General features: G+C 41.0%; 1 protein-coding gene across 1 annotated transcript; it reads right to left on the bottom strand.

Annotated features, from left to right (window-relative positions):
- Positions 1–7168, bottom strand: ptger1a (prostaglandin E receptor 1a (subtype EP1)). The gene is made up of 3 exons (XM_036569639.1): positions 6941–7168; positions 2999–3912; positions 1–1642 (listed from the first exon to the last, which is right to left on the bottom strand). Exons 2-3 carry the CDS (start codon positions 3869–3871, stop codon positions 1376–1378), a joined length of 1140 nt encoding a protein of 379 aa, XP_036425532.1. The 5' UTR covers positions 3872–3912; positions 6941–7168; the 3' UTR covers positions 1–1375.
- Positions 7169–13090: the final 5922 nt, after the last annotated feature.

Here is a 13090-nt window from a genome sequence, read left to right as displayed (position 1 = left end):
AAGTTTCTTTATTATGGAGCATTTCACACCAAACCACTCTGAACGTCTTTGTTTACATCTTAAACATCTGAAACATTCAATCTTATAGTACTACTACAGTGATAAACATTAGCTTTGAGAAGAGAAAATCTGATCCTAGATCAGTTTAAAACACTATAGTTGTAGGCTAATATGTTTTTATTGCTACATCATATAAGGTGTGCTTTGTTAAAGGCTGAAATCTGAAATAGACAATATCTACACCAGAAAACCTACCTGCTTCACTTCAGTTGTTTCTTTAGTTTTGGCACTGGAGCTACAAGGCTAATGTAGCTAACAATTAGAATTGTTTATGCTCACTAGTCTAGTGCTGACAGCATACATGCATCATTTACATGTGGAGTTGTTTAGTATCTCTAATATTGATTATATGTTTTCTGACACTGTTTGACTCACTGATATCTATAAACATGGACTAAAGTACAGACTAAATTCAGACTTCAGAATGACTGCTACAGTTTTAGATATGCTAACATACTTTTGTCTATTTTTATAGATAACAGTGTGATGATTCAGACATGCAGTTAGCACAGCGCTAGCTGGTGGGGCATAAACTTTCATTACTTGTTAGCTACATTAGCCTCATAACTCCAGTGCTACAATTACAGGAGCAAACTTCCGACACTAAACATGGCTTCTCTGATTAGCTACAGAGAGTGCCGTCTGTGGACAGACCCAGTAACTGACAGTGTTTTCCCAAAAAGTGCCCCCTGTAGTCAGACCGTTACTGACAATGTTTTTCTCTGGGAGTACCCCCTTGTGATCAAACCATTACTGACCGTGTTTTTCTCTGAGAGCGCCCCCTGTGATCAGACCGTAACTGACCGTGTTTTTCTCTGAGAGCACCCAGTTACTGACATTGTTTTTCTTTGACAGCACCCCCTGTGGTCAGACACGGTTACTGACGCTGTTTTGCTCTAAACATGGCTTCTCTGATTAACTACAGAGAGTGGCCTCTGTGAACAGACCCAGTAACTGACAGAGTTTTCCCAAAAAGCGCCCCTGTAGTCAAACCGTTACTGACAATGTTTTTCTCTGGGAGTACCCCCTGTGATCAGACCATTACTGACCGTGTTTCTCTCTGAGAGTGCCCCCTGTAATCAGACCATTACTGACCGCGCTTTTCTCTGAGAACGCCCCCTGTGGTCAGACCGTTACTGACCGTGTTTTTCTCTGAGAGCACCCCCTGTTGTCAGGCATGGTTACTGACATTGTTTTTCTTTGACAGCGCCCCCTGTGGTCAGGCACGGTTACTGACGTTGTTTTGCTCTGAGAGCACCCCTTGTGGCCAGATCTGGTTACTGACCATGTTTTTCTCTAAGAGCGCCCCCTGTGGTCAGACTTGGTTACTGATGGTGGTTTTCTCAGCGCTGTGGAGAGAGTTGGGCTCCCAGCGGCGGATGCTGCTCAGGTCCACCTGTCGTTTGGTGACAAGGTAGATCTTGCGTAGAACAGCCCGCCGGAGGAGGATATAAACCCACGGGTCCAGAATCTGGTTCCAGGAGGCCAGACGGACACCTGTTATCATCAGCGTCCTGTAGGTGGCGAGGTCATCTCCAATAGAGCCCTCATAGGAGTGCGTTACAGACATGAGGCCGAAAATCTAAAAATAACCAAATGCACAACATCACAAAGCCTTCAGTTATCAAACATTTACAGTGCAACAGGTTTGGACACCTGCTAATCAATACTATGAAATAACACATATGGAATTATGCATTGATCATGTTCAACAAACTCTCTTGCCTTTAAACACTCTTGGTGTTCTCTCAGGGAGCTTCATGAGGAGATATCTAGAATGCTTTTCTCAAAGACATTTTGATTTACGAATAATGTTTTTCTGTCTTTGAAATTATTTTAAAAAATACATTCAATCTCCAAATGTTTGACAGCGACTGTATCAGTGGTATTGTGGCTCCTCACAGTGAGAAACTGTGTGATCTAAACACTTTCAAAACTCCAACTCACCAGTAGAGGGCGTCAACACATACAGGACAGAACCCAAGTGCAGTATTCATTCAGCATCTTTTACACAAGTGCAATAACTGACCAATATACCTTTTTATATTTACTCATTACTATACTTGTTTATGTTTTGTTGTTCATATTTATCAGTGGCTCACTGCTCGCTCCTTAAATAAAAGGTAACCCCGGCCATTGTCCTTTTTTTCATAATTAAACGGTTAAGACATAAACAACATCATTCAGAGTGGTTTAGTGTGAAACACTACATTCTAGAGAAACTTACCAAGTCCGAATTGTTCACAGTGGTGGTGACAGGAACTAGCAGTCTACTTCTAAAAGCTCCCTTACAGAAAGTTATTACATGAAATGGTCATGAATACACTGCCTGATGTCTGAGATATTAATTTATGATAGTTTTGAGAAGATTTTGGCCTTAAAATCCACTCACGGTGGAGGGATACATAATATGCAGGGTGCTGTGAGGCAAAATAGTCGCCAAAAAAAATGTATTACTTCAGATTTTCCACTATTTTCTCATCATCAACATTCCATACAAAATTTAGAAAACATGTGTGGGTTCCCTGGTGGTTTTGGATAGTAAATAAATTATCTATATCTGTGTTGTAGTGATGGTGACCCCTGGTTCCTATCACCAACACTGTAAGGAAACCTGCACCATTTCACACCAAACCACTCTGAATCACTCTGTTTACACCTCACACACTCAGTTATGGGGGAAGTTTCTTTGTAAAAATAGCACAATGATGTAAATGTTGGTCAAAAACAAGTGAAAGTATTATTAAATATCATTATAGTCTATTTATAATTTAACATTTCAAAATTTTTATTTATTTTTTTCTATCTATAAAAATAGCACAATCATTTTACCTCAGTGAAAAATGAGCGCATACTTTACCAAATATCATTGTATGACTATTTATAGACTACTTATTCCAGCAATCATAGCCTGATGCAGTTAAACAGCCTGACTCACCAGCAGAGGGCTCCAGCAGATGCAGGAAGTGACCATAATGCCAACCAGCTGCACCACCATCTCTATATCATGAGATTTGGCCGTTTGTCGGTTGCACCGTTGCTTCCGCATCCTGCCGAACAGCAGTGTGAGTCCACTGACGGTGTTACAGACCAGCGCTAAGGCCAGAGAGCCCAAACCGAGGCTGGAGAACAGCAGCACGAATGCCACATCCGCCTCTGCCGTGTCCTCCAGAACCTTGATGAAGCACCAGGTGCCCGGGTACTGGTAGCTGTAGGAGCCCAGCTGGAAGCAGGGCAGCAGCGCCACGCACAGCGCTGCCAGCCAGATGATGGAGAGAGAGACTTTAGTCCGCGTTGCGCTGACCAGAGAGGCATGGAGCAGCGGCCTGGTGACCCCAAGGCACCGCTCAGCTGCCATGGCGCTGCCCAGAAACAGCGGACACAGCCCAAAGAACACCATGCTGCCCCCCAGAAACTGGCACAGAGCATCCGGCCTGGCATACTGCGCTGCCGGCACTCCTTCTGACAGGTACAGCTTCAGCACAATGGCACCAGGGATCACATGACCCATGAAATCAGTGACCACCAGCGAGGTGGCGAAGAGCAGGAAGGCGGCCTTGGAGCGACGCCGCAGGCGGGCATAGGAGTTCGCCAGGATCAGCAGTGCCACAATGTTGGAGAGCACGCCGAGGGTCATGGACAGCGAGGCCACTATTGGCCCGCTCAGCGCTGGCCTGTCCAAACTAGTGTTATCGTTAGTGTTAGCAGTGTGTAATGCCAGGGTCATGTGCCCCTCAAACTCGCTCAGGTTGGAGAATGGAAGTGCTGGCACGGTGCCTGATGAATTTCCAGGGGGTGAAGTTAACTCCATTTCACTTGGGGGTCCAGAGATGCCTTGTGTGAGTGGATCGGCTGCGAACAAAGAGAATATGTTTAGCGGTCAATCATTTATTGATGATAAAATAGCAGAAATTATTTTGTACAAATGGTGTATGTAAATATACTGTTTAGTCAGTATGCCACTCACTCTCTTTCACAGAAACTGCTGTTAATGATGAAAACTAGACAGGATATCAGAGTAAAGTGGGCGGGGAAGTGGGGCTTATGCTATGGACTTTTATTTGATGCTGTGAACCTTTATTTATTCAAGCTAAACCAATGTGTGAAGTGCAAAATTAAAGATCTGTACAGAGCTCCTAACCCCACCCACATGACTGATAAACTCCACCCCTGCGCTACTTTAACCCCTCCCATCAATCACACATTCCAGATAAGCTCATCCCACACTAAAGGAATTGGAATTTCCTCCATTACTTCACGATCAGCTAAGACATGCTTGGTGCTTCTTTAGCTAGCTAGCATTAACAATACCGGTTTGAGTTAGCCTAGCATGTTAGCATTTCTTCTTTTGCATTCTGTCTTGTTCAGTTGTACTGATCAAAACTGGTTGCACATTCAGTTGCAGTCAATCAGAGTAAAGTTAAGTAAATGTAAAGTTAAAGGGGGCGGGGCTCGTGCTGTGGACACACCCACACTAATGACTGGGCTTGTTTTCTGAAGAGTTTATAAATGTAGAGGTTTTGAGTTTTGGGGTTTATTTTGTTTAAAGGTGACGCAGCAGGAGCTGAAACCCTGTATTCCCTGTATTTTCTTGTTATTATTTGTTTCTGTGACTCTGAGTAAATGTAACTCTAACCAAAAGCTGCAGAAGCTCCTTATCTAATAAATCACAGCTCTCACTGCATGTCTGTAATCAATCTGCTGCTGTTCCGGCTCCTATTTCTGACTTTAGCTCCAAGGTATCTTTAGGCTGTGACCTGTTAGCACTTCTGTGCGTCACTGTGGAGGAGAACTGAGTAGAACGTCTGCTGGTGCTGGAGGTGGTGAGTTATGGTGAATATGATCAGGGCTGTGATTGGGTCACAGATGTGAGCTGACGGTGAATCAGTAGATCATCACAGCTGTGATATTACTCACTGTAATAGCTCTGCAGCTCTCAGAATGAAGACTAAACTTAAGCAGAGAAGACTGAACATCGTATCACATACACTTTAATATCAGCAAGAAATTATACCAAAAATGTACAATATGGATCGGCGGGTGTCAATATTTTATCGTTATTGTGAAATGTTTAGGAATGTTGATGGCAGATTTCAAAGATGAATTTCCTTTGAAATTTAACTTATTATATAATTGAGTGGTTAAGATGTAAACAGAGTCATTCAGAGTCACCCAGTTTGGTGTAGAGAATGTTGCAGAGTCAGAATTTTTCTCAGTGGTGGTGATAGGAACCAGATGTCCATCTCTAAAAGCTCCCTCACAGAAAGTTATTACATGAAACGTTTATGAATACACTGCCTGATGACTGAGACACTGTTGTAGGATAGTTTGAGAAGATTTTAGAATCTTAAAATCCATTCATGGTGCAGGGATACATAATATGCAGGGTGTTCTGAGGCAAAATATTTCCACTATTTTCCCATCATCAACATTCCCTATAAAACTCAGAAGACGCGTGTAGGTTCACTGGTGGTTTTGGGGAGTAAATAAAATGTCTATATTTGTGTTGTAGTCATGGCGACCCCTGGTTCCTATCAGCACCACTGTTCTATCGGAGTCCTAGATAATGGGTGGATTAGACTCAACTGATAAAATTGGGAAAAATGGCAAAAACAATTTCTGGGGCATCGCCCCTGTACTGTGAAAAATGAGAGGTCAATTGCTGTGTTCAGCTTGGTTTGGAGATGGGAATTCGGAGCTCAGAATCATGTTCATTTTGACCTTTGCATGTTTGAGCTATAAAGTGGGGAAAACACAGATGTCTCCATGTAGAACTGTTAGCAGCGAGCTAGCTAATGTTAGTTACATGATGTAAATGTTAAAGATGCTGCTGTCTTCAAACAGTGAACCCCAAGGTCAGAGTTATGGTTTGAGCAGATAATGCGTCTGTATGTGACTCTGATCTGAAGCTCATTTAGAAACAGAGAACTGGTTCTTTATACTGACTGATGGTGTGAATTGATGTGTGTTGATTTGATTTTATTTGCCAAAAATGAATACATTAATTCATCAACATATTTTTAATCTGTAAACTACTGTGTTGATAAATTTGTTTTGAGCATAAAACATTAAAAACCATCTGAATTTGAGTCGTGTCAGAAAAGTGTAAACGTGCTGAAATGTGAGACAGCATGATTCACTGAATCATTTCCTAAAGAATCAGATTTGAATGATCTGAATCTTGTTCATTTGATTCTAATGTGTCCACCATTTCCAAATCGATATAATATTTCACATTAATACAGTTTAACCTTTCAGTTTATGCTTTTTCACCAGCTGATTCATGTAGATCAAGTGGACATCTACACATTTGAATATAGTTTATTAAATGCATTTATTTTCTCAGTGATCTTCAAATAAATAAATAAAGCCGTATTTAAACCTTTAACATCCACCGCAGTGCAGATTATATTCACTAAAGAGCTACAGATTTCAGTTAAAATCAGGTTTAGAATTTAGTCTGCTGTAATTAGAATACTGCTACAAAACTAAACTGCAGAAATACAAGAAATTATTACATTATAACACAGTAATACTCTGTAATATTCTCTCCAATGTTACTATAGTGCTCTTACAGTCATCTATAATACTTCTGTAATATCCTGTAGTAAACTATAATTATGCATATTCTGTACTGCAGTGGTACTGTATTATTATAATTATTGCATTACAATAGTATTATTGTAATTTTGTAGTATCATTATAGCAATACTTTGTTATTGTAGTACTACTATTATATTACTGTGGCATTATTATAATATTATGGCAGTATTACTGTAGTATCATATGCAGTATTACTGTGTTATTACTTTATTCTGGTTGGATAATGTGCAGTATTGCTGCAGTATTACTGTGTTATTGATCAGAAGGTTAATGTTACCATTCTGGAGCTGCTGAGTCTTCAACACCAGCACAGCAAAATCTTCACGTAAATCCACATGCGATATTAAATCCAGTCAGATTAATCCGGATCATGTCTGAATGTAAATGGTGAAGAATAAACTCCAGTGTGTTCAGATGTTCAGAGATGATAAATCCAGTAAATCCAGAGCGAGTCTCACTGAGCTTCTGCTGCTCTGACTCTCTCTGTACAGACCACAGCCCCGCCTACTGACCGAACAACCCTGCCCATATACAACATGAACCCCTCCCACCATTCCACACATTCCAGAGAAGCTCCTCCCACTCTGACCTCGTCTGACCTCAGTGATGTTACCTGAATCTCTGTGTGAAAGTGAGGAAGAAACTTGTTACCTTGTTTACCTTGCCTTCACTTATTTTTCATTACTACAGTTATTACTACTACTACTTTTTATTAGTTCTGTTACCGAACAGAACTGGAGTGGGTGACCAGAGAGGGGGATAAGGGGGACAGATAGTTAGTTCTGTCATGGGTGACCGAACAGAACAGAGAGTTGACAGAGCGCAGCGGTAGGCCTGGCTATGGCAGCATAACTAAGAGGGAGAGCCAGAAGGTTACAAGGACATGAGGGCTCCCTGAGAAGTCAGCACCCCTCTGCTCCATCGTCAACAAACTTGAGTGAACGCGTAAGAGCAGTGGGACGACTGAGCAGTGGGACGACAGCACCAACATTGCCAGATTACCATAAGACTCTCTGTCCGTGAACCCCCAGGTCTGCACCTTTTTCTAACAGGAAAACTAATTAACCAAACGCTCGACTAAACAGGTAAGTTTTTAGCCTAGATTTAAAGATGGAGGCTGTGTCTGAGTCCTGAACACTGACTGGTACGTTATTCCAAAGCTGGGGGGCGTAGCTTTATTAATTCTAGGTATTAATAATGAGCCCACACCTTGTAATCTAAGTGGGCGTATCAGTTGATAGTAGGAAATAAGGTCACTGAGGTACTGAGGAGCAAGGCCATTCAGAGCTTTATACGTCAGCAGAAGAATTTTGTACTCAATGCGGAATTTAACTGGCAACCAATGTAAGGTACACAAAATTGGGCTAATGTGGTCAAATTTCCTGGTTTTGGTGAGAACTCTGGCTGCAGCGTTCTGGACTAACTGAAGCTTGTTAAGGTTTTGGCTGGAACAACCAGAAAGCAGAGCGTTACATTAATCTAACCTGGACATAATAAAGGCGTGAACTAACGTTTCTGCATCCTGTATCGACAGTGCATTTCTTAATTTAGCGATGTCACGCAGGTGGAGGAAAGCTATTCTGGTAATATTGGTAATATGCTCATCGAAGGCCAGATCGGGATCGGTCGTGACACCAAGACTTTTTACAGATGTGCCAGGTGCAATTGAGAAACTATTGAGATTTAGAGTAAACATAGGCAGATTATTCCTAGCAGCTTTTGGACCAAGAAGAAGAACTTAGGTTTTGTCCGAGTTTAGTAAGAGGAAGTTACTTGACATCCAGTCTTTAATGTCTTTTACACAGTCCTCTATCTTATTAAGATCAATTTTGTCCTCTGGTTTAGCTGAAATATACAACTGTGTATCATCGGTGTAGCAGTGGAAACTGATGCCATGTTTTCTAATGATGGTACCTAGTGGTAGCATATATAAGGTAAATAATATAGGTCCTAAGACAGAGCCCTGTGGAACACCATACTTTACTCTTGTGAGAGCTGATTGTTCACCATTTACATTAACAAACTCATAGCGATCACTAAGGTAAGATTTGACCCACAAAGGAGCTTTACCTGTCACTCCTACTAGCTTTTCAAGCCTGTCTAATAGAATGGAATGGTCTATTGTGTCAAAAGCTGCACTAAGATCAAATAGAATGAGTAGGGATATGTTTCCTTTGTCAGCGGATAATAAAAGCTCATTCACAATTTTCACTAACACTGTGTCAGTACTATGGTGAGGCCTGAAGCCAGACTGAAATTTTTCATGTATATCACTCCTATGCAGATGGGAACATAATTGTTTTGCCACGGCTTTCTCTAAAATTTTTGATAAAAAGGGAAGATTTGAAATAGGTCTAAAGTTTGATAACTCAGAGGGATCAAGATTAGGTTTCTTAATTAGGGGTTTAATTACAGCTAATTTAAGAAACTTTGGAATATAGCCGAGGCTGAGAGAAGAATAGTACAGATTGTAACATCCTGAGATCCAGCAACTCAGAAAGGCTTTTGCAGGATTGTTACAAAGATGTAAGAAGAGCAGAAGAAGTAAGAAATGCAGTTGTGAGTCATTTCCAGCAGTCTGAATGAGGAAGAGCACCACTCCTTTCGCTCCTGAATAGCAGCCAGAACTGAATAAAATCTTACTTTGGAGTAACAGTAACTTCTAAACTGTTAATCAGTCCTTGCTAGCAAACTTTTACAAAGCACCAAAGAGTTGACAAAACATTTAGATCTAATATGAATCAAAAATTAAAATTCACAAGCAAAAGATAAAAGATAATGAAATAGCAAATAAAATAAAAATGTGAAATTTTTAATGTGCAATTTGTGCATATTTCCTCATATGGCAAACAAAATACTTGGTTAACTGATTAGTTCGGCTACTGAGTTCAGCTGATTTAAGTGCAGAGACGCTGTGAGCATGTAACAGTGGGCTGTCTGTGTGATGAGCCATGATGTAGCAGAGCACAGAAGCCTGAATAAACACACATTTAAACATGTAGAAAGTTTCAATCCTTTTGATTCTGAACATCATTAAAAGCAGGTGCCTGTGTTTGTTTGAAGCAGCCAATCTGGCAACCCGTCAAATGGCTGCACTTACACAGCCTGGGCGAGATTCAGAACCTCATTACAGCGGTCAGGACGGGAGGGGGGGTGTGGGTGCAGTGGGGGGGGGGTCATTGCTGTCAGGAGAGTGTGTGAGTGAAAAGGCTAAAATGAAACGAGAGGTCAAACGTACTAAACTAAAGTCAAAGTCGATTCTTCTCTCATAACATGAATTCTGTTTGGGTTTTATGCATGTGCTTCAGTTAAAGGAGTAGTTTGGTGATTAATGACACAAAAAAGCATGTTTGCTTTAGTTTTAGCAAACAAGTAATAAACACATCCTGAAAAACATGCAGAAGCTGTCTTGACTCCTGAATAGGTACTTTTGTCCATTTTAATTGCCTGATCAATTACACTGAAAATAAAAAAAAAAACTAAATTTCTCACTGCACTGTCACTTTAATATAATATCACTGGATATTTAAGCCTCATTAACAATTAATCTGCCACACACATGATCAGTTAAATTAATGCACAATCTACTACAAACACTGAGTGTGTTTACATGCACTTTATAATCAGATCATAATCATATTTCTGCAGTTATCTGATTATTAAATGGTCAAGTGAACAGCATACTCTGATTTCTAAAATCGGATTAGGTCTTTAAATCTGATTAAGAAATCTGATAAAGAGGCTGGATTTGAGCTCAGTAATGGGGTTCTTCAGTGCATGTAAACCCCTTACTCTGCTTTCTTTTGTTTCTCTCAGTCTGCGCTGTTTGCCTTTTATCTGATTACCCAAGAGCATGAAAACACACTGAACCAGTTTCTGACACAATCTGATTTTCTGCATCTATCAGATTATCTTAGCTATGTAAGGCTGTCTTAGCATTTTTCTCTGCAAACATTAATGACTACTTGATTCAGACAGTCAGCCAAGATAACAATAACAGCAATCAGTTATAAGGTAGCATCAGCAAGACCATAAGTTAATGCAACAGAAAATGCACATATGGACAACTTACATACATATTCCACTTTCTGCACACATTATCGCGCATCTTGCACATCTGGACACTCCACATCTAGACACCTTTATTCAGTATTGTCTTTATGTGCTGTTACCTGCGCCTCATTGTACAGTCATTATTGCACTGCCTTTTTTGTCTCAGGTTATAGATCTTATTGCAGATTTTTATATTTTTCCATTTGTATATATGCCTGTAGACAGTTTTTTGTGTATATTCTTCTTTTTATATTGTTTCACCCTTATTATTATAACTGTCCTGTGTTGTGTGACTGCTACTGGCTGCTAAATTTCCTTCAGTTTTTTTTTCTTGAGTTTTTGAATACCAAAGCAGACATAGTTATTCTGATCAGTATTCTGTTGTGGTCTGTAGTCTGACTGCTCATTACCGTAACAGCTGAACTGGAAACCTGCCAGTCCTCCAACACTCAGGTCTCCTTGTGACTGTTCGTCTTTGGGCGCAATGTCAACATATTCCTAAAAAAACACAGACATAATGACAGTCCCAATATGTTTTCCTAACAAAATACTTTACAGGTTGTAGCAGGTGTAAACATGTAAATATTCATGTTTCTTTTTATTGCTTTAAAAGTTTAGTAAAGGACGTTAGCCTGCACATGTATTGTTTAGCGTTAAGCTGAGTTGGACTCATAAATCAGATAATTCTACAACATTAGCTAGCTAGGCTAGCCTTTTTCTCTGATAGAATTAAGTATGTAAGGCAACTCATATTTAAAGCAGTCGCTGTTATTTCACACACGATGATGTCGTAATAACATCACTATGTACTGATGTAATACAATAGTTTTAATTTTAAGTCAAAAATGCATTAAATTAATGAAAACATAGCTTGGTTCTGTCACATATCTCAGGAAAAAAACACTGTTGTGTTTTTTCAGCAAGTACCCAGTGCTAATGTTAGCTGGTTAGGTGCCTAATGTAGTTGTCATTTAAATATTTCAGCCAGCTTATGCTGGAGCGCTAGCTAAGAATTAGTTACAGAGATATTAGCCTCTATGAAGTTAACAGTGTTCTACAAGGGTAAAGTTAGCTAGCTTTTCTGTTAGCTAACATTAGCTAATTAGCTGTTTTTGTCTGTTTATGTCATAATTTTATTTGTGGCAATTGATTACAACTAAATTAACACCAGCATTCAGGAGTTCCAGATAGTGTAAATGCGTGTGTTTGTTGGGGGTGGAGCTTTGGAAGGAACACTGAAGGTAGTGGCTGTGTTTTTTGTCGGACAGAGCTTTGGAGGGAACCAAGGGCTGGAGGGCTGTGTTTTGGGGATGGGGCTTTGGAGGGAACACTGAAGGGCAGGGCTGTGTTTTTGGGACAGGGCTTTAGAGGGAACACTGAAGGAAGGGGCTGTGTTCTTGGGGCGGGGCTTTAGAGGGAACACTGAAGGAAGGGGCTGTGTTTTTGGGGCGGGGCTTTAGAGGGAACACTGAAGGAAGGGGCTGTGTTCTTGGGGCGGGGCTTTAGAGGGAACACTGAAGGAAGGGGCTGTGTTTTTGGGGCGGGGCTTTAGAGGGAACACTGAAGGAAGGGGCTGTGTTTTCGGGGGGTGGGGCTTTAGAGGGAGCACTGAAGGGCGGGGCTGTAGTTCTTGGACTGAGGAGTTTATAAACAACTTCAGTTAACATCCACCAAAATGTAGCAGTTTGCCTGTAAGTGGATGTTCGTGAGGTCAGTTTCTCTGATGGACGAACAGATGCTGATTCTGGCTTCTTATCAAACATTGTCCTTTTATCATTTATTAGACCCTTCACCAGATAACCTTTCATTCCTAAGAGGAAGATGATGAGGCTGACAACCTAACAGCAGAGCTCTGAGCTGATGCTCATGTGCAGAAAGATTAACAAACTCTCAGATATGTTGATTGATAAACTTGCACACAGATCACAGATGTCTAACTGTAGGTGTGGAATGTTTCAGGACTCTTCCAGGATAAATACCTGCAGCGTTCCCAGGCCAGGAGGAAAAATGTGCACCAGAGTTGATTTACAATGCCTGACACTCAGTGAGCGATCTTCCACCTATGTAGTAAATCAGGATCTGCTCGTCATGACTGGCTTACACCCCGTCCAAAAGAGAAAACAGCTTGTTCTGACTCCATTAGTTACGCCTTAACAGACTCAGCGCAAGTATGAAAACGCAAAAGACCGCGCTCTGCCAACACGCCGCAAACGCTCGGTCCTTCTGTACAAACTCACTGTGCATTCTTACGTTACTGTGGCAGTTAAAGCACTCAGCACTGAAGGGGGCGCTAGAGGACACATCAGAGAGGGATCTCCCGTTATTCCAACAGCCTCAACAGCTAAACGTGGACAGTAGAGTAGAGCGAGTTGCT

Source organism: Colossoma macropomum, unplaced genomic scaffold, assembly GCF_904425465.1.
Source record: "Colossoma macropomum unplaced genomic scaffold, Colossoma_macropomum, whole genome shotgun sequence".
Taxonomy (NCBI): domain Eukaryota; kingdom Metazoa; phylum Chordata; class Actinopteri; order Characiformes; family Serrasalmidae; genus Colossoma; species Colossoma macropomum.
This window is presented reverse-complemented; position numbering and strand designations above follow the sequence as displayed.